At 40.1% G+C, this 21,581-nt stretch overlaps 2 protein-coding genes across 3 annotated transcripts; both read right to left on the reverse strand.

Annotated features, from left to right (window-relative positions):
* Positions 1-641: 641 nt before the first annotated feature.
* LOC115956584 lies at positions 642-2,962 on the reverse strand. The gene is made up of 3 exons (XM_031074914.1): positions 1,496-2,962; positions 998-1,339; positions 642-686 (listed from the first exon to the last, which is right to left on the reverse strand). The coding sequence occupies exons 1-3, from the start codon at positions 2,960-2,962 to the stop codon at positions 642-644; spliced, it is 1,854 nt and encodes a 617-aa protein (XP_030930774.1).
* A 7,754-nt stretch (positions 2,963-10,716) lies between these two features.
* On the reverse strand, positions 10,717-18,637 carry LOC115957708 (nucleolar protein 58). Of its 2 annotated transcripts, XM_031076021.1 has the most exons (8): positions 17,954-18,636; positions 17,521-17,566; positions 13,711-13,760; positions 13,330-13,371; positions 12,251-12,364; positions 11,316-11,394; positions 11,149-11,220; positions 10,717-11,061 (listed from the first exon to the last, which is right to left on the reverse strand). In XM_031076021.1, the coding sequence occupies exons 1-8, from the start codon at positions 18,559-18,561 to the stop codon at positions 11,014-11,016; spliced, it is 1,059 nt and encodes a 352-aa protein (XP_030931881.1). In that variant the 5' UTR covers positions 18,562-18,636; the 3' UTR covers positions 10,717-11,013. The 2 variants fall into 2 exon arrangements, with proteins under 2 accessions (XP_030931881.1, XP_030931882.1); XM_031076022.1 differs by lacking the exon at positions 13,330-13,371 and having other exon boundaries at positions 17,954-18,637.
* Positions 18,638-21,581: the final 2,944 nt, after the last annotated feature.

Consider the following 21,581-nt stretch of genomic DNA (forward strand, 5'->3'; position numbering starts at 1 on the left):
TTAACCTTAGTGGTTTTTCTCTTTTTTTTTATTTGGTCCTTTGTTTTTGGACCTTCCTTTATGTAACAAGAATACATTATACTCGTCCATGGTTTTAGGACGGGTTTTTAAGTAGTTTCTGCTTTCCAAACTAATCAGGGTTTTTTGGACGTAGGAAGTCTACCCTTTGAATGAATTTTTATTATCTTTGCATGGACGAGTGATTTCATTTTCATGGACGAATGTTGCCAAGCTATTTTAACTCCAACTTTAGCTCGTCCATATCGAGATTACATATTTTTCATGTAGTCTAACTCGTCTTAGTAGGTAGTATTTTTAATTAGCTTGATTCGTCTTAGGACTTGCAAACTAATTTTACTTACCATCTTACTTATTTTGCCAACTTTTTCTCTCGTCCAGATTTTGGATTGTTTCAGTTGGCTCCGTCTCGTCCATGAGTTGGACGAGTGTGGATGTGGTTTTTTCCTTAGAAAATTTAGACGTTACATCTCTGCGTCCAGAGATTTTGTTCGTCTTGGATCTTTCAACCCTCTTGAGGATTGACTTGGACGATAATATCATGGAGAAATTTCACACAACATTTAGCACATAACATAAATATTGTTTACAGACAAGGCATATGCACACTGATGCCTTTTTATTTAATAAATACATACTTCATGACTTCGTCCATAACCATAACACAACTATAATAAGTAATAAGATCATAGTTTCAAACTCCACACATAAGCAACACCAAATATAATAGTATCAAACACAAACAGCATCATACGTAGTAGTAGGGTAATTAGACTTATAAGACCCAGTCTCGTCCATAGGTTCACTCTTACTGGTAGTACCTCCTCAGGTGCTCCACATTCCAAGGATGTTCCAGCTTTCTCCCGTCCAGGGCCTCCAGGTAGTAGGATCCTTGCCTTTTACAGTTGATAACTTTATAGGGTCCTTCCCAGTTTGGGCCCAATTTCCCATGTGCCGGGTTCTTGGTCGACAAAGAGACCTTTCTCAGGACGAGATCTCCAATGTTGAAACGCCTAGGCTTCACCACCGCGTCGTACTGCATAGCCATGAGATTCTTATACTTTGCTGCCCGGTGTTCTGCATTTGTCCTTACCTCGTCTATTAAATCGAGGTTCAGACGAAGCTGATCTTCATTATCCTTGTCTTGATACATCATCACCCTATGATTAGCCATATGTACTTCTGCAGGTATGACTGCATCACTTCCATAGGCTAGTTTGAAAGGAGTCTCTCCTGTAGGTGTCCTCACTGTGGTCCTATACGCCCATAAAACTCCTGGTAATTCATCTGGCCACACTCCCTTTGTCCCCTCAAGCCGAGTCTTGATGATTTTCAACAAGGATCGGTTTGCAACTTCAGCCTGGCCGTTGGCTTGGGGGTGTGCAGGCGAGGAGTAATGGTTCTGAATTCCAAAATGTGAGCAGAAGTCCTTGAAGAGTGCATTGTCGAATTGTCGTCCGTTATCAGACACCAATACCTTCGGCACTCCAAATCTGCATACGATGTTCTTCCACACGAAGTTTTTCACATTCTGTTGCGTGATATTTGCCAACGGTTCTGCCTCCACCCATTTGGTGAAGTAATCGATGCCCACCACTAGAAACTTCATCTGCCTTACTCCCAAAGGGAAGGGACCCAAAATGTCCAGTCCCCATTGTGCGAAGGGCCACGGTGCCACCATTGGGGTGAGGTATTCCGATGGTTGCCTGGGGACGTTGCTGAATCGCTGGCACTGGTCGCAGACCTTAACGTATGCTTTAGCATCAGCTTGCATGTTCGGCCAGTAGTACCCTGCACGGACGACCTTATGGACAAGTGATCTTGCTCCCGAATGATTGCCACATGCCCCTTCATGAACTTCTCTCAGCACGTAGTTTGCTTCGTCCGGAGCTAAACATCTAAGGTAAGGTTGAGAGAAACCTCTCTTGTATAGAACTCCATTCATAAGGACGTATCTAGCTGACCTCACCCTCACCTTTCTGGCCTCGTCCTTTTCTTCTGGTAGTCGTCCGTCTTTCAAATAGGATATAATGGGAGTCATCCAATTTTCTTTGTTATCAACCTGCTGTACTTCCTGGGCATCTATACTTGGCACATATTGAACTTCGTCTGACTTCCCTAATGATTCGTCTGCTGAGGCCTCCTTCGCTATAGTATCAGCTTCCACGTTCTCCTCCCTTGGGATTTGAACGAAGTCAGCTTTTTCAAACCTTTTCACAAGGCGCATCACCCTACCAAGATACTTCTTCATTCGTTCTTCCTTCGCCTCATACGTCCCATTCACTTGCCCCATGATCAGTTGGGAATCCCCCATGACACATATGGACTTTGCTTCCACGGACTTTGCCAATTCTAGCCCTTTGAGGAGGGCTTCATATTCGACTTCATTGTTTGTCGCTTGGTACTGTAGAAGGACTTTATGTTTCAGTTTATCTCCCTCTGGGGACTGCAGGACCACACCAATTCCTCCTGCATGCCGTGTGGACGAACCATCCACATGAACGATCCATCTCTTACTGTCCTCTGTCTCGTTATGACTTGGGGTAAACTCCGCAATAAAATCTGCTAGGGCTTGAGCTTTAATGGCATGCCTTGGTAGATACCTGATATCGAACTCACTTAGCTCCACAGCCCACTGGATTAATCGTCCTGCAGCTTCCGGCCTATTCATTGCCTTTTTGAGAGGATGATCTGTCATAACATTAATGACATGTGCTTGGAAATAATGCCTCAGCTTCCGTGATGCTGTGATTAGTGCGAAGGCCAACTTCTCCATTTGCGGATACCGTCCTTCCGCTCCTTTCAATGCCTTGCTTGTATAGTACACAGGTCTTTGCACTTTATCTTCCTCTCTTATCAATGCCGAGCTCACGGCATGCGGGGTTACTGCTAGGTACAAATATAGTTCCTCTCCTTCCACTGATGGACTCAACAGCGGTGCCATTGTAAGGTATACCTTCAAATCTTCAAAAGCTCTCTGACACTCGTAGGTCCATTCGAATGCTTTTTTGAGAACCTTAAAAAATGGCAAACATTTATCAGTAGCTTTAGAGACAAACCTGTTAAGCGCAGCGACTCGTCCAGTGAGGGATTGGATTTCCTTTGTATTTTGCGGTGGCTTCATGTCCAATATTGCTTGAATTTTATCTGGATTCGCTTCAATTCCCCTGTGGGATACCATAAAGCCAAGGAATTTCCCTGATGATACTCCAAAGGCACATTTGCTAGGATTTAGCTTCATGTGATACTGCCTTAATGTCTCGAATGTCTCCTGCAGGTCGTCTAGATGTCTTCCTTCGTCTTGACTTTTCACCAGCATGTCATCTACGTAGACTTCCACATTCCGCCCAATCTGTGGACGAAACATGTGGTTGACCAACCTCTGATATGTCGCCCCTGCATTCTTTAAGCCAAATGGCATCACCTTATAGCAGAATAAGCCTTGACTGGTTACAAAAGATGTCTTCTCTTGGTCAGCCTCGTCCATTCTTATCTGATTGTATCCTGAAAAGGCATCCATGAAGCTAAGCAATTTGTGTCCTGCAGTTGAGTCTACTAACTGGTCAATGCGCGGTAGCGGGTAGCTATCCTTGGGGCAAGCCTTGTTCAGATCAGTGAAGTCCATGCACATTCTCCACTTGCCATTCGCTTTTTTGACCATTACTACATTGGCCAACCAATCCGGGTAATACACTTTCCCACAAGGCGCCAACTGATGATTCTCCCTTTATCAGTGGGTTGATAGGACTCGAACGTTGATCTTTAGGCTATTTCCTGTAATACAAAGGACACAGAATCAGAGGGGACCGGTGGGGGACCGGCCAAAAATCCTCCGATGATCAAGTTAGTTACTTTGAACTCTCTGTAACGAAGAAATGTTCTCTCAAAAGTAAAAGTGTCTGCCCCCCTTACCTTTCATCGAAGAAGCCTTATATAGTGTGTGTGTGGAACGGTTTATCTGTTTAGGAACCGTTCCCAATGTCGAGGAGTCCGGCGAATTAGGAGTAACTTCCATAACCGCTGTGGAAGTTACCTAGGTCGGACGCTGATGAACTCGTCCATCCATAGTCAGGATGGACGACACCTCAAGGATGATCTCGTCCATCTTCAGTGGAAGATAACGAGATCATCTTGGAAGGCTTGACGTTCATAACTGATAAATAGATCTCACGAGGTATTGCTCGTCCATGTATGGACGAGGTTCGCCAGTACGCTTGTAATTTTCATCGCCTATTGTAGCTTCTTTTGTTGGACGAGACATATGGACGAGTTATGGACTTGGGGATTTATTTATGACACCATCAGAACTGTCCTCGGCTGCCTCCCAAAACTGTTTTGTGCTCTGTATTGTAGAGCTTGGGCCACAGCTCTCCTCGGCTTGGGCCTTCGGATTTTCCAAGAGCAACTGGGCCTGGCCCTTAAATTATTGGGCCCCACAATAGCCCCTCAAAACCCTGCTACCCGACTTCTTGGTTGGAAAGGAGGGTTTTGGTAAACCCGGGCCTTCAGTATGGCTTTATTTAATTCAGCCCTGCATTTAATGTGGGCGGTTTTCCACCTGTCCAGGAAACTCGCCGGTTTACCAGGTATTCCCTTTAATCCGTTCGTAATCTACTCCTGCCGTTTGGCTGTCCAAGATGCGCCTTTAATGACTTCCCTTTACGAGGCTAATTTGCGTTCGGCGACTCATCTGATGAGGTGGGGAAGTGGAACGGACACACCTTTATTCTTCAGATTCCTTTTGGAAACCTGAATGAATTTAATTCCCTTCGTTTTGCCCTTCCTATAAGAAGGCAAGCAGGAGGCCATCACTTTCGTGCAGACTCCCTCTCATCCTTCTAAGATCTGAAACCCCTAGCCTCCCTTAGCGTTCACTTAACCCCATTGTCATACACCCAATCAGAATGCGTTTACCATAACGAGTGATGAAGGAACCATACCCCTCCTCAAAGCACCGTGTTCTAATAAAGCTCGAAATGGCTCGGTCAGGGCAAGGCTGGCGGAGACTTAAGATTCGTCTCACCTTCCCTTCAGCCAAAATCCGAAGCAGGGACTCATCACGTCCAACTTTCGGCGTGATTGAGTCGAGAACTCCCATCATCATAACCAACCGCTCTCTTATGAGCTCACCTAGTATGGCCCCAGCGTGTTAGGAGTCAAGACCGAGGCAGGGACTAAGTGTCTCTGCTTCTTCCTTCTTCGTTCACTGGTGGCCCTCTCCGCCTTCCTTTCCTAGTCTTCCCAGCACCAGATCCATTCTGGCGCTTTCTCTTCTCCCTCTTTTACTCCCTTTCTTTCTTTTCATCTCTTCTCTCTTCTTCTCCTCCTTCTTTACTCATATCCTTCATCTTCCTCATTCATCTCCTCCATCTTCTTCATTGATTTCTTCCTTACTATTTCCTTCTCTTTCATCTTTTTCCAAAGAAAGTTCTTATCATAACATAAGCAGCATTGAGGCAGAGATTGGAGAGACTTTTGAAGACGAGTTTAAAAGACACCTGACTGTTTACATATCTGTACTACGGATGTTATTGTTGCTTAGGCAGTTCACATTTTGTATAGGCTTGTTTGAGCCCCTCTTTGTACGTTGTAATGATTTTTTGTATTAATAAAAAAAAATTGTTGTCATTTCATTTCGCATATTCTGTCTCTTTGTTTTTATAAATTTGCAAGTGCTGCTCGGCTCAATAATATCGCATCTAAATCAATGACGACTAAGACCAAGACACTTAATAATAAAAAGATGTTGCCATAACTCCATAACTTTAATAGAAGTGCTTGGCACAATAAGGCCGACCAGTGAAAAGTAATACTTACCCACGCTAGCCGAAGAGAGAACCGAAGGCTTGATGCCGTGTGAGAAATAACCATCTGAAAACATATCACCCGCCAAATGAACAGCCTTCTTAGGCTACTGAATACTGGGGCGTCCCACCACCGTCCTTACACCTTTGTTGGCCTTAACCTTTTATGGTGTTTAAGCCGTGAACGGAGTAACCTGACATTTTTTTTTATCAAGTAGCCCATCTTACGGAATTCAAACATCTTCTTATCCAAGTAGTTGGTTTCTCCCATTGGCTTGGGTCCGAGGACCATACAAGGCCTTGGTTCTGTCCAAAACTTGTAATTTCTTTTTTTTTTTACTCGGTTTCCCCATAGGCTTGAGTCCGAGGACCATGCAAGGCCTTGGTTCTGTCCAAAACTTGTAAGGTTTATTTTTTGTACTTGGTTTCCCCATAGGCTTGAGTCCGAGGACCATGCAAGGCCTTGGTTCTGTCCAAAACTTGTAAGGTTTATTCTTTGTACTTGGTTTCCCCATAGGCTTGAGTCCGAGGACCATGCAAGGCCTTGGTTCTGTCCAAAACTTGTAAGGTTTATTTTTTGTACTTGGTTTCCCCATAGGCTTGAGTCCGAGGACCATGCAAGGCCTTGGTTCTGTCCAAAACTTGTAAGGTTTATTTTTTGTACTTGGTTTCCCCATAGGCTTGAGTCCGAGGACCATGCAAGGCCTTGGTTCTGTCCAAAACTTGTAAGGTTTATTCTTTGTACTTGGTTTCCCCATAGGCTTGAGTCCGAGGACCATGCAAGGCCTTGGTTCTGTCCCTAGGCCCATATGCTGAACGGGCCTGGGCTGCGAATTTACTGGGCCCACAAATTAAGAGGTATTTCCGTAGTCTTTGATCACGCGGTACTTTTTGGCGTCCCAGTGTTCGAGGTGCGCCTTCTCGAGACTCCTTTAACCTCAGGGTTGCAGACGACGTTGGAAATCGAGCCAGAGACATTTTGTCTGTAGCGTTCCTTGGGACGCTGCGTAAATTAAATGCCACCACCTCATCTTTTTAAATAAATAAGAGAGAAAGTTGCTTTACCTACGCACAAATCCTTCAGTTTCCTCCCTTAGCACATCATGTTTGCGGCAAGGGTTGGGGAAAAGGAACTTTCTCCGCCACAGAGGCGCCATGTCCTCCTGAGGCTCAAAAGAGTGATGTACGGGCAAAGGAGGCATAAATTCAAGAGAATACTTCAGTTCGACAGAGGGGAAAGGGTGTTTCTCCCTCTTTTAGTCAAAATCCGAAGCAGGTTCTGGTCATGCCAGATTTTTGGTATGTCAGAAGAAGGAATTTCCGCCATCAGCGCCGTCTGTCTTGTAGCAGGCAAATTTTTGCGGGGGCTCCCCAACTTCCGGTTCCCTGCACCTTTTCTGTAGATGGTGTTAGCCTGAGGTCAGGTTCCCTGCACCTTTTCTTCACCGATGCAGGCCCCAAGTTGGGTTCTTTGGTTGCCTGAGTTATGGGCATGTAGAAGCGTCGAGGAATAGTTTCCTTAGACGACATCTTGGAACAGTAGCCAACCTCTCCTCTGCGCCTTTTTTCTTCGGCTTTTCTTCATTCTATTGTATCTTTTTTCTTTTCACTTGCATAGTTAGTTGTAATGTAAGCTTGTTTTAGCTTTTCACTATACACTATACTGTTCCTTTGTCTTAATAAAAGATAAGTTCATTTCTTTACACATGCTTTTCTTCTCTGCAACAACTACTTTGCGCATGAATATTAAATGTAAGCTTGCCCTTAATAATATTCCGGGCAGAAAAATGCCTTAACGCAGATTCCTACTAGTTTAAACTCACAAATATTATCAAATATAACAAGGGTAAGCCTTAATAAATTAAACTCTTGGAACTAACCGGGATAACCGCTGAGTGCTGCGCGATGCATGCTAGACCAATGTCCGAGAGGGTGGCCGAGTAGTGAGGGACTTTGATTGTGTTTTTGGGTAATATATTGCACTATATCTCATCGATCCCTTTGGTGTTGGGGATCCGAGGGTAGACTGGGGGATCCGTGCAGTTTTAGGGATCAACCCTACTGTTAACGGGGAGTTCTTCTCGGATGGATTTTAATGTTCAAGTAACAGTTTTTCTTTTATGTACTTGGTTTCCCCATAGGCTTGAGTCCGAGGACCATGCAAGGCCTTGGTTCTGTCCAAAACTTGTGGATTTTCTTTTATGTACTTGGTTTCCCCATAGGCTTGAGTCCGAGGACCATGCAAGGCCTTGGTTCTGTCCAAAACTTGTGGATTTTCTTTTATGTACTTGGTTTCCCCATAGGCTTGAGTCCGAGGACCATGTAAGGCCTTGGTTCTGTCCAAAACTTGTAAGGTTTATTTTTTGTACTTGGTTTCCCCATAGGCTTGAGTCCGAGGACCATGCAAGGCCTTGGTTCTGTCCAAAACTCTTTATGAAACTTGGTTTCTTTTATGTACTTGGTTTCCCATAGGCTTGAGTCCGAGGACCATGCAAGGCCTTGGTTCTGTCCAAAACTTGTAAAATTTCTTTTATGTACTTGGTTTCCCCATAGGCTTGAGTCCGAGGACCATGCAAGGCCTTGGTTCTGTCCAAAACTTGTAAAATTTCTTTTATGTACTTGGTTTCCCCATAGGCTTGAGTCCGAGGACCATGCAAGGCCTTGGTTCTGTCCAAAACTTGTAAAATTTCTTTTATGTACTTGGTTTCCCCATAGGCTTGAGTCCGAGGACCATGCAAGGCCTTGGTTCTGTCCAAAACTTGTGAAATTTCTTTTATGTACTTGGTTTCCCCATAGGCTTGAGTCCGAGGACCATGCAAGTCCTTGGTTCTGTCCAAAACTTGTGATTTTTTCTTTTTTGTACTTAGTTTCCCCATAGGCTTGAGTCCGAGGACCATGCAAGTCCTTGGTTCTGTCCAAAACTTGTGATTTTTTCTTTTATTCGGTTTACTTTTCGACCATAAGCCCCTATACCAGGGCGGGGAAAGTTGGCTTGAGGCCGGAAGCCCCTAGAGATCCCCGCGCCCTTGGCACTGTAAGGCGTAGCCCCTAGCAGAAGCTTATGCCGGAGCAACAACTGTATGTCGCTGGAGTCGGAGGAAGCCCCAGGAATTTCTGCTTGCTAGAGAGCTGGCTCCACCGCCACCTGCGCCAACGCGCAAGCTCTCCCCACAGATGGCGCCAATTGTAAGAACACAATTCTCTGGCGGCCCAATAAGGATGTTGGGCTCGCGCATGAAAGATCCCTCACAATATGATTTGTAGAGAGTGGGCTTGAAAAGCTAGCCGTTGGTCACGGGGCGGTGCCCGGTCCTGGTTTTAGAGGAATTCGTGTAGAAAAAGGATTTGGGCTTGAACGTTTAAGCCCTACAGCATCGCATCCTATGGGATGGGCCTCCTCGGACTTGATCCGAGGACCATTAGGGTCTTACCCCGGTTACCCGACGATGGGTTTTTTCTGTAATCTCAGGTGTTGTTGAGATGTTCTTACCCAGATCGTCTCCCTTTTTTGGAGGAGGAATGGGAGTCTTCTTTCGATTTACTTACTTTCTCCTTTTATACTCGTCAGCGTTAACTGTCCTTCGTCCACGTGTAGGGTCAATCTTTACAAGACTGATATTTGTCCCATCAGTCTAATCCCAAAATTGTTGGGGATGGTTGATAAGGCTGCAGAGTACGGCTCTGTCAGGTGCAGAGTCTTATCTGGAAGGATAGTAAGGATAACTTCCCCCAAGATATTTTGGATCTCCTTACAAATTCGTTCCTATACCAGTTTCACCCCTTTATTCCGGTGGGATTCTGGATCTACCAAGGACTGAACTGTCCTCGGTTGCCTCCCAAAACTGTTTTGTGCTCTGTATTGTAGAGTTTGGGCCACAGCTCTCCTCGGCTTGGACCTTCGGATTTTCCAAGAGCAACTGGGTCTGGCCCTTAAATTATTGGGCCCCACACTAATAATTAAAAAAAGGTAATTATAAATTTACATGGAAGTAAATCTTACATTTTTTTTTTTTTGATAAGTAAAATAAATATAGTAGTAAATCTTACAATATAGACTAGACAAATATGTATAATGTTGTACACATTTATTTGATTAATTTATAATGTAAATCTTACATTGCTAGTAAAATGTAAACTAAGAATTTTCCTAATAAAAAAATTTATAATCAATCTAATTAAAAATATTCACAACAGTCAGCACTGCATAATGTTTTTAACTTAAATATTAAAAAAATAAAAAGTAAAAAGAGAAAAGACAAACCCATACCCTAAAATCGAATATTTTTAAGTTGGTAAAAACCCACTCTTGTTTCAGTGGGGGAGGTCATCGGCAAGCATGCGCCAAACTTTGCTCCAAATGATCAACTTAATGAGATTTGAGTTCCACGAATATGCAGGCTAGAAAGATGGTATTAGCTGCCATTGCAGTGGGCACACACCAACCACTTGCAATTACACTGTGCCCTTTTACAAAAAATTAAAAAGAAAGAGAACCTTAAACGGGCCCTAGAAAACAGAAGGAGAAAACACTGAAGTAAACGGCCGAGAAAACACAGAAAAGGAGAAGAGTCAAGCAAGAGAGGAGAAAACACTTGAGTTTGTACTGGTCTGAATTGCAAAAAAACAAAAGGGGCCCAAACTGCCCAAACTGTAATGACTGGTACACGGAAAAACAGGCCAGTTTTTCAAGTGAAATATATTGGTGCCGGCTTGGTGACCAGTAAGAAATAGTTCGGCCTACCAGTACGAAATCAACCAACTTGTGTAAAGTAAACCCATTCAACAATCATTGTATTGAATCTCTAATTTGAAAACCATGCTTTCAATGTAAAAGATTGCTTGTCAAGTTGGTTTGCTTTGATTTTCTGCAATATTGCAAGCGATTCCATTAGTATGGAAAAAGTAGAAATTATTAAAAAGAAAATGACAAATATTACAACATAACCTGCAAATTGGCAGGAAGGCAAAACAAAACACAAACTCAACCCTCCTGAAATAAATATCAACTAAACACAAAATTTTACAGCCTCGAATATAACACAAATCTGGGTAGCTTTTCGATACAGGATACTTCAAAAATGTTTTCTACTTAAATAAAGTGGTACCCCCTTTGCACATTACATATTCATTAGGCAAATGCAATGCGAAAAACATGACATATGCTATGTTCCCATTACATGGCCACCCATCTTTACATAGCAACATCTGGATCCAATTTTCTCTGAATAGCGGCAGCAGCCTATAACAGTGGTGGAGACCTCAATATATTTTTTGATAAATAATTGGAAAACACAAAGTAGGGGCAGATCAAGTTTATTATACTCACCTCAAAATTTCCAATTTTGTACTGGTAAGCCATCTCCTCCCTCAGCTGAGCTTGCTCTTTCATTGCTTGTGCCTGGAATCCAAATGGAAACAAAGTGATAAAGCATGACTTGCCATCAAGTGATGGGTCAAGTAAATTAGAATTTAAGTGATCAATTGGAAACTAACCATTCCACCCTGCATTGACCTCTTTAAAGCTACCACCTGTTCTTCCTTGTGCTTTTCACGTTCTCGCATAAGTTCTTGCCTGAATAGCAGAAATAATTAGAGCCCAGGTTAAGAGAGATAATTTTTGCTTGACATTTATTTAGAAAAAAATGATGATAATGGTGAATAGTCTCTACAACTTATCATTTAACCTTCTTTTACTTTATTATAACACTTCTTAAAACTTTTAAGTTTTATAGAGGAAGAACCATAGCACCTTCCGTCATTTTTTAAATATGAAACCTTCAAACTCTCTTTTCTGGTTATTTTAACAGACCCTTTTTTAAACAATTCACCAAGACCAATTATTAAAGTATGTAGATAAAATCACACAAGTCAAAAAACTGAGTAATACCAAAATCACACAATAAAAATACTTAATAATACCTTTTCAGATGAATGAAAATACTCTCTTGATAAAGACTCTGAAAAGTAAATTTATTCGACAGTACAGACAAAATCTGAAGGAAAAAGCTGTCTCTCAATGCTAAATATGAAAGGATGGTCAACTTTTTAGGATATAAAATTCCAAATAAGGTTCTCGTTTAATTTCAGAAATAACAAGACATTCTAATAAAGAAGCAATAATAATAACAATTACATTAAAAAATTTTCCAGAAATCCAGAAAGAGATCGATAGAGTAACAAAGTACCACTTAAAATTAGCATTGGTTGAAAATTCTCAATTCCTAACTGGTTTGATGCTGTTTTTGTCATGCTTTAGCTATTTGATTTAAGACAGATGAATATGAACACATGAAGAGGGTGATTAAAATTAAAAACAAGAATCCTTTCTTCATCAGATCAAACAAGACAAAATCACAGAACTACTAGGATGCCAGGCTCTTTGCAACTTCATGATAGATTCAAATAATGTAGCATGCACTGAAACATACCGACGCTGTTCTTCATCATCGAAGATAGTACGTTCTTTCTGAATAACTTTTTTAAAACCTTTCATCTGTTCTTTTTCCATTTTACTTCTGTAATAGGCATCAAGGTTGTAATACCTGAAACCACAAACATTGAAAGGATTTATTGGCTTATTAATAGTCAGTAAACTGGATGGACTGATTTATTATACAAAACCTTGTATAAGGTGAAGATATCAACACAAGTGTCAAATAAGCAATTAGCACTACTCTCTAAAATAGATAAGACTGTATAACATCAACTAAATATATGAAATTAGATCCTAAAATCTTCTTTTTTTTTCGTTTTTTCGGATGATGTGGAACCTTACCAAGGCAAGGCCCTTTGGAGTAAACCACGGAACTGATAACAAATGACTCCTAAAATCTTCTCTTTATTTCATCCTGGCAATAAATTAAAAAGTGTATACCCCTTATTTCATCAACCATGTGCATTTTATGATTTAGACTAAAATAAATAAAAGACTGCCACATTTTTGTCACTGATTTGGGCCTATTTTTAAGTACTTATGTAGATGAAGAACCATGATGGTGATGATGATGATAACAAAAATAATAAAATCTACCCAATGGGCACCATCTGTTATAATTTCACAATTTATTCCTTAATGTTAAAGCACCCACAGCCTAGTTCCAGTCTCCAATAAGCACAGGTCTCCTCACTTATCCCTCCCCCAACCAGATCTCCTTTACTATTGGTTCAAAGCCTATATGCTCGCTCTTGCCTATGCTCTCAATGACCTGTCCATATGCTTGTACTTATCTACTGATCAAGACACACTTCGGCCTTGATTTCCTCCCTTTTGCCAGTTTCACTAATGAAAACATAGATTGACAAATAACACTTTGACTACAGGGAAAGATATACCTTCAACAGAGAAAAGACTACTCATATCCAGGAAAATTTGAGATAAGCCTAACAGAACCAGAGTCAATGAACCTCAAACTACTACTAATAAAAAAGAGAAAGACTAATTACGTTACAATTCTACACAAAAGAATGAAAAACAGGAGACTATTTAACTAACAGCAAAGAAGCTCACTTTTTAGAAGGAAAAGTAGCTGTATTGTGATCCTCCATGAATCTGCCAAACAAAGAGGCATTAGACTTTTTTTTTTTTGGATAGGTAACAAGCATTAAACATTTATACAATACTAAAGTTCTTTTGCAAAAATTTATTTATTGGTAAGTACTACACACCCCTATGGGCTTGAACCTATGACATCATCCCCCCACCTTGCACTCACAAGGATAGCAGGTGCCATTTGAGCTAGAGCTTATTGGCTAAACATTTTTACTCAATTTAGAAGATAAGAGGAAAAAATAATTAATTTTACAAATTCTTAAAAAATAAAAATAAAAATAAAAAAAAGGTTTTCTTTTAGAGGTTAACTCAATCTAATCAACATTTTTGTGTACTTACTGTTTAAACATCTGCTTCTCTTCCCAATTAGGCAAACTTTCAAGGTTCACCTGCAAAGAAATATCATAAACAATTATCACATCCTAAGCATACGACCAATTTGAAAAACGAATACATATCCAGCATAAAAGTAATGCAACTCTAATTTCTTGCATCCTATGAAGCACAAACAGGGCAAAATCAAATGGTGCGTACATGCCAGCATGCATATATGCTATCTCTTACCCCATGATCCAATCAAATGGTGTGGACGTGCCTGCATGCTTTATGCTCTCTCTCTCTCTCTCTCTCTCTCTCTCTCCAATACCAGATACCTCTGTTCTTTTTTCTTTTTCTCTTTTAATAAAAAATAGGGAAAAGTTATCAGATTCTCTAAGGGCATTGGTTTAGGAAATATTTTTAGGAACTTTTTATGGAAAAAGAAAAAAATAACTGATTTTTTAATAGCTTTTTATATTTCCCATAAAAATAGTATCAAAACTTTCCTAAAATTGTCCATTAACAGATGCCATAAGGAAAACCATTAACAGGACCCCCAAAAAAAAAAAAATTTAATAATTCAATAAAGACAAAGGAGCCCCACCCATGTACACATGATGGGTACAAAAAGTACACCAACATTAAGCACAAAAAGAAAAATTCTCAAGAAACTCAAATGAAAATAAACCGGACACATTAATCCACTCAAATATAGATTTGAGGAATGAAAACTTGAGACCTGGTCCATCTGGAATGGATTTCTCAGGTCCCTCGAACATTCTAGCATCTCTCACACTAAAGACACCATATGAGACAGTGAGGGATCACATTCGAATCACACTATTGCCGCTTGTATCAAACCTGCCTTGCCAACTTGCTAGAAGCTCCACCACACCCCTCAACATTACCTGATGGACCCCAAACAAAACAAATACTATACTCCAAAGCTCTTGAGCAATAGGGCAGTAAAGAAGTAGAAGATTCGTAGTTTCCCCAGCCGACTACTGGCTTACACATACAACACCGGTATATAACCATTACCCACCGCTTCCTGAAAATATCAATGGTCAGGATTTTTCCTAAGGCCCCCTTACTTGGGACTTTAGGCTTCCACAATTTTTTCCAAGAAAAGGAAGATTGGGTTGAAGGGTGTAACAATGTGTGTCCACTTCCACTTCATCATATCTGACTGGAGTAAATTAGACCATAAAGGTTACAATGAATTCCAGTTCCAAATCCTATACAGCTATACTGTTGTAACAAAACTAATATCCCAATGATGGGACTCCCCCAAAATGATCTAATGATCAGCCACTGATGCCTCTTGTATCACATGCTATTCAAAAATAATTTTGGGAATGTCTCCCTCAACAGTTATCCTCCAGACCAAGAGAGTCATGCCAAAACTTTATGCAAGTGCCATCACCCACACTAAAACTACTGAACCTTAGAAAAGCATCCCATCCTGCCCCCTATGGTTTTTTTTTTTTAAATAATAAAACTTCATTGAAAGAAAATAATCAACTACAAAGAACCAAAGCACACAGGAAGTGTGCTGAGGTAAACATGAAAACAAACAAAATTAAGGTGCATGAAAAGTACAACTATTAAGCAAAGCAGGTAAGGAGTTAAAAGTGAAAACACAAAAAGCCATTGTCCACCCAAGTAAAGTACAGAGAAAAGCTAGTTTCAGGTCTTGAGTTGAACTTTCGGTTCCTTCAAAAATCCGAGCATTTCTGTCCCCCAAAATACCCCACATTAGGCAATGAGGAATCATGTTCCAAATAACCCCATCCTACCCCCTATGTTCTTCCAGAGGCTAACCCCATGCAAACCTCAGAGCTCGTTAGAGGACCAAGCCCCCACCCTCCAACACCCCCCAACAAACACACTGCCATATTTCTGATCCACCACCTTCTGCCACAAGGCCTCCTTCTCACATGCATACCCCTACAGCCCATTCCCCAATACAGCCTTGTTGAGCTCAACTAAATTTCTGATACCCAAATTGCCACTCTGATTGTTTCACAAACTTCACTCCAATGCACTAGTTGATACTTAAACTCATTTCCAAGTCCACCCCACAAGAAATCTCTCTATAAGTTATGCATGCAGCAAGCTACTCCCATGGAAATGGGAAAAAAAGACACGTAGTAAGTAGGTAGGTTGAATAAACTATAAAGTACTCTCAATTAGTCTATTATCTTTGGTTGATTCTCTTCTCTATTTCACGATTTGAGTGACATATAATCTATTATAATTTAATTTTTTCAACTTTATCATTACAACACTATTGTTGCTCACCGATTCTATTTTAAGCAGATCAAACTATTTCTTTGCTATCCATTATTGTTTTAGAATATTTTCTACGTGTTTTCGAATATTTTTATGGTTGTTATCTTTAACCTAAAAATATAGAACTAGATGAAGGCTCTTGCCTTATACGGTTTGGACATAAGCTTAAATAATATATAATTGAGATTAAACTCAATAAGGATTCAGTGTAAAACCTCATCTTTACAACTCCAATAAAATGTTTTCACATCAGAATTTTTCAATTAGATGAATAAGTATTTCCACACAATCAAAGCTCTAATAAAAACCTTTTCACCATATAATTATAAAATTCTTTTGTAAAAAGAAAAAGGGGCCAAAAAAAAAAAAAAAAAACCACTGGTGAAGAACAAGAAACACTACTAATCAAATGTTTATCAAAAAAAAAAAAAAAAAAAACAGTACTAACAACTTTGCTACAGAAGCTGCCATTGACACCCTAATCATCCCGCTTAGGTTTTGTGGTTATCATATAAAAGGATTTCCTAGATGCAATTAGAGAAGCAGGTTGTACCTGACCTCCATGTGTGTGTCTTGCCATTCACTGGATAGGATTAAAAGTAATTTAAAAATTATTGAATTTACAAAAAGAGACCAAACTTGCAGTCACCATTAGTTTGCTTGAAGTAAAGAACGTGGAAGAGGAGAATTTAGGTACACAATGCAGTGGATAGAGGCAGAGAAATTGGACTTTGACTGGACCTACATGTTAAAATAAATATTTTGGTTTGAGAACCCATCGCCATAAGTTGCAAACGATTCATGTTTTCCTGTTTCAATTTCTGGGCACCAAACTAGAGATAAGGATTTCACCTATTGGTGGAGGTCCGAATGAGATCTTAGGGGCATAAGGGTGGCATCTCCAGCAATATTATTAAAGGAATTTCTTTTTCTTTTTCTTTTTCACAAATTTCCTTCTTCTTTTTTTTCTTTTTTTCTTTTTTTCCCTCCTAATTTTAGCATGGAATTTTATATCTACAGGGTAAAAAGGCTTTTATTAGATTTGTGATTGTGTGTAGAAATACCTATTCATCAATTTAAAAAATTATGATGCAGAAATATTTCAACGGTGTAAAGATGAGGTTTTGCACCAATTCCTTATTGAATTTAATCTCCATCTGATTTTATCATGAATGCTTTATAATATGTCTATAACCAATGCTAGCCACTTGGGCCATGGCACAAAGAAAGTGTAGCCAGTCCCCTCAGAGATGAAAATTTGGCACAACCACAACCTCTATGACCCAACTTTTAACATATACTATACTATGATAACTAATAATTTGCAATGTCTCTACCGTTTCCATATTGTTGTGTGCCCCACCTCCATGCTTGCTTCATCTCTCTCTCTCCCTCACACACAGATTATCACATTGAAAGTTAAAAAGCAGAGGGAATTCAAGTTTTTACATATACCCATTATTAATGATAACGGCTAAGGAAAATGATATGTCTAGAAAAAGCTATAAGATGGTGAAATTGTCAGAGATGGAATACCTGTTTTACTTCTGCCAACCATGCAGTGAACTCTGGCCGTTTGTTCCTACAAAGTACAAAGTATCATGTAAACAAAAACAGTCAATTTCTTTCATACAAAATTGAATAATCAGTTAGCTAACAAGAAAACTACAATCGAAATCTTCATATTATCTCATTCTTATTTCTCATTTTCCGAAAGAAAAATTGCCATGCATTTATTCTCTCCACAGCCAATGATCCTAAATAATTTTAAACAAAAGCAAAAATTAAAAGACAATTAAGTGTGCATACTTTTTTTACCACACAAAATTCAAAAAAAAAAAAAAAAAAAATTGTTTTGTTTTGTTTTTTGTTCTTTTACATTTTCAGAGCAACCTAAAGGAGAACATTGGTTTTATTTCAGATTTTCTCAGCAACCAAGCACAAACACAAACCCTAACCAGTGACTTACCACATATCGGTTTCTCTGATAATCCCATGCTTCCCCCACAAGTTCGTCACCGCTCCCTTCTTTCCTCTTTCTTTCTTCTCCTTCTTCTTCTTCTTACGTTTCTCTCTCCTCTTTCTCTCTTCTTCTTTCTCTCTCTTCCTCCTCCTCCTCTCTTTCTCTTTCCTTCTCCTTCTCCTTTCTCTCTCCTCATCCTCTCTCCCTCTCCTCTTCTTCCTCCTCCTCCTCTCGCCCTCGCTCTCACTCTCCACCCCCGAATCCGAACCACTGTCCTGACCCGATTCCGAATCAGAATACTCCGATTCAGAATCCGAACCCGAACTCGAATCCTCTTCGCTACTGTACCGCCTTCGCGATTTCCTCTTCTTTCTCCTCTCGCTTTTCCCGTGCTTTTTTCTTACATCCTCTTCCTCTTCCGAATCGTAACTTTCCCGCGCTTTTCTTCGAGACTTAACGCCTTTTCTCTCTTCTCCAGAACCGGAATCTGAATCGGTACCGGAATGCTCTCGCGCTTTCCTGGATTTTCTCTTCGACGGAGCTTCGGTTTCTTCTTCTTCTTCTTCCTCATTTGCTCGCTTATCTGGCAGCGCACCGTTTCGATCTTTTGCCATTTTCGTTTTTGGTTTTGAAGATTTTTTTTTTTTTTTTTTTGACAGTGAGAGAGGGAAGGGAATACGAGCTACGAAGCAGAAATGGGACAGTGATGGAGCTATTTATATTGGTTTCGGATTTGACGTATCTGGGCTGAAGGTTAAAATATGCGTTTCGGCAGAAACTAGGCCCAAATGTTTTCTTTTTAAGAAACAACTAGACCCAAAATTAAATAAATCCTTTTATCTCATATAGATCAGTCCACCTCTTCGTCGGCATTTTTTTTTTTTTTTTTTGGCATAAATTTTTTTATAAAAATGTAGTGATTGTAGAAGTTTTTGAAAATATAATAAATATCCAAATTTTGTTTATGTAAAATATGTGTGTGGTATTTTGCAACTAAACACTTCTTGCAAGTGTTCAATGGAAAATATTTGTAATTGTGATTCTTAGTTAATAAATAGAGCAAGACTTAGGTACAGTATTTAAGTGTTGTTCCTTAAGTTTCCCTCTTAAAATTGAAAAATTATTAGATACTCCCGAAATATCATAAATGTATAGTCCCCCTCTCACATGAATGGTGGGTCTTACCATAATTTTAATTAGTAAGACTCACCATTTATGTGAGAAGAGAGAGTACGCATTTATGGTACTGCAAAAGTACACAATAATTTCTTCTTTTAAGATTCTACCATGTGACTTTTTCTCATGGAATGAAAGCGTATTTTTTAATTAAGCAGAATCTTAAAAGGGAAACTTAAAGAACAACACTTAAATATTTTATATAAACTTTGTCCTAATAAATCAATCATTTTTCTTATCAAAAACTAAATCTTAAAAACAAAAAATAAAATAAAATCTTAGAGCTTGTAACTTGTAAAAAATTATATATTGACTTTTTAATTTTAAAAAATTATATATATATATATATATATTAAAAACCATGATGAAGCAACTTATTTTTGTGAGAGAAAATTTTTGATTGATGCCTATTATACTCAATTGGAATTGTTTTCTTCTATGATCGACCATCATACATCAATAACTCTAAATTAGATCGGTTTTTCCTTAACTAATAAATGCTTGGACAAATAATTTTCTACCTAATGGGGAGATAATTGGATAGATGACATGATCCTATATTTATTACTGTAGGAGAGCAATTTGATAGCCCAATCCTTGTTGCTCAAGTCTTGGTCCAAAAGGTCCCACACAATGAATTTTTGTAGAGTATGGGCTGAAGAACTCGGTTTCAGTTGATTTAAACGGTTTGATGCATGGGTTCAGGGAATACCTAAACAAGAACGAAAATGCCAACTTAATTAATAGATACTGATCAATGCAGTGTGGCTTCTCTACAGTATTCTCTCCCTCTTTTTCACCGTCCCCTCCCTTGGGGGACTTTTACATATTATATAGACCCTTTCATATCATCTGGACTTTACACTTGTTGATCATCCAAACCCCCACTTGTGCACCTGTCCCATCAAACACTCCTCTCAATTCTTTGTGAGTTGCGGTAGCCAAGGTAGCACTGTTTAGGGGTCTTCTCCTTATTAATGCGGCCAGGATAGTAGTTATAATGCATTTAATATAGTGGTGACAGCTTTTGCTGAGATATTTTGGGTTTCCTTCCTTTTTACGTATTGGGAAGATTAACTATAGTTGCTAGGATGTACTTTTGCTCCAGAATTTGCAGTATCCGAGCAGAAATTACTCTTCGGACATATTCTCTTTACCCCAATGGACCTGAATAAGGATTGCTTGGGCCACGCTGACTCCTCGGACGGACTGACTCCTCAGACGGACTGACTAGGGCCCAACCAACTTGTTATTTTGGGCTGGTCCCCACAATAGCCCCTCAAAACTCTGGTTTTTGATCTCCTTTCGAGGAGAAAAACGGGGTTTTGATATTACAAAGAATAGAATTAATTAGCTCCTGATTCACACGTGTAGGGGCAGTTACTTTTAACGCGCTACAATTTACGAGGCGTGATTATTTACTCCAGGCGGCTTCATGTCTCCCTTATCCAACGGCGAGGCGCAGATCCAACGGCTGACATTCTTTCCAGAATTCTTGAGCGAGAGTGATTTCCTTTTTTCCCCCTAGCTATATAAAGCCCTAAAGAGACTCGTTTTTCTTTTTTACTAGCACATAAGAAGTCCAGAGAACTCCAGCGCCCAGAGATTCAAGAACGTTTCCAACCTTCACATTTCTGTAGCGGTTTCTGCGAAACGTCCTTCCTCGAGAAGATTTCCAAGCGTCTTGGTGATTGTTTATGAGGACACCCGTAAGTTCTGCTTGCTTTGTTGCTTCAAATTTCTCCTCAGCTCTCAATTTTCATCTCGGTTTTCTTTCCGTCCCTCCAGTTTAGCTTAGATGGGTAGGTTCAAGGACCTAGTAGATACCCCGGCTGCCATGGAGGCCTTTAGGGCAAAATATCATATCCCACCGGGTGTGGTTCTGCAGTACTGTCCCTCAGAAGGAATATTAACAGATAGAGACATGGGTCAAGTCGTCATTCCCATGATTGCTTTTATAGAAGGGGGAATGACACTTCCCATGCATAGGATCACCCGAGACTACTTGTACCACCATAGATTGACACCGCATCAGTGCGCTCCAAACATGTTCAAGATATTAGGCTGCGTAGATGTTCTGAACGAGCGGATGGATCTAGGCCTTACCTGGCATGATGTAGTTCATCTGTACGAGTGCCATTACATCGAGAAGGGGGGGTATTATCTTAAATCTCGGTCCGAGGTCATTAGGCTAATCTCCTGTCTCTCCATATCCAATAAGACTATGAAGGATGATTTCCTCATTACCTCAGGAGAGTGGAGCGATGGTTTTCATTGTCCAACTTGGGCAGGAATTCCAGGTGCGGCGCCTTTAGGGCCAATCCTTTAGGGTGGGGGCTTAGCTCTTTAGATTCATTCCCTTTTTTGCTTAAGAATCAAAAAATTTTATAACTTAACTCTAATCTCCTTCTCGGCTATTTTGTAGATAGAGCTCATGTTGCTCCTAAGCTGAGCCACA

Source organism: Quercus lobata, chromosome 8 (assembly GCF_001633185.2).
Source record: "Quercus lobata isolate SW786 chromosome 8, ValleyOak3.0 Primary Assembly, whole genome shotgun sequence".
Classification (NCBI taxonomy): domain Eukaryota; kingdom Viridiplantae; phylum Streptophyta; class Magnoliopsida; order Fagales; family Fagaceae; genus Quercus; species Quercus lobata.

Bases quoted from the DNA above. Each gene is read 5' to 3' on its own strand.
- LOC115957708 (XM_031076021.1), bottom strand. From the start codon at position 18,561: ATGGCAAAAGATCGAAACGGTGCGCTGCCAGATAAGCGAGCAAATGAG. The intron at 17,567-17,953 runs GTAAGTCACTGG...TGTACTTTGTAG, and splicing joins ATCAGAGAAACCGATATGTG to GAACAAACGGCCAGAGTTCA. The intron at 11,221-11,315 runs GTTAGTTTCCAA...TTTGGATTCCAG, and splicing joins GGTCAATGCAGGGTGGAATG to GCACAAGCAATGAAAGAGCA.
- LOC115956584 (XM_031074914.1), bottom strand. From the start codon at position 2,962: ATGGCACCGCTGTTGAGTCCATCAGTGGAAGGAGAGGAACTATATTTG. The intron at 1,340-1,495 runs GTATTGGTGTCT...AAAATCATCAAG, and splicing joins GCAGATTTGGAGTGCCGAAG to ACTCGGCTTGAGGGGACAAA. The intron at 687-997 runs GTCTCTTTGTCG...TACTTATTATAG, and splicing joins GAGATCTCGTCCTGAGAAAG to TTGTGTTATGGTTATGGACG.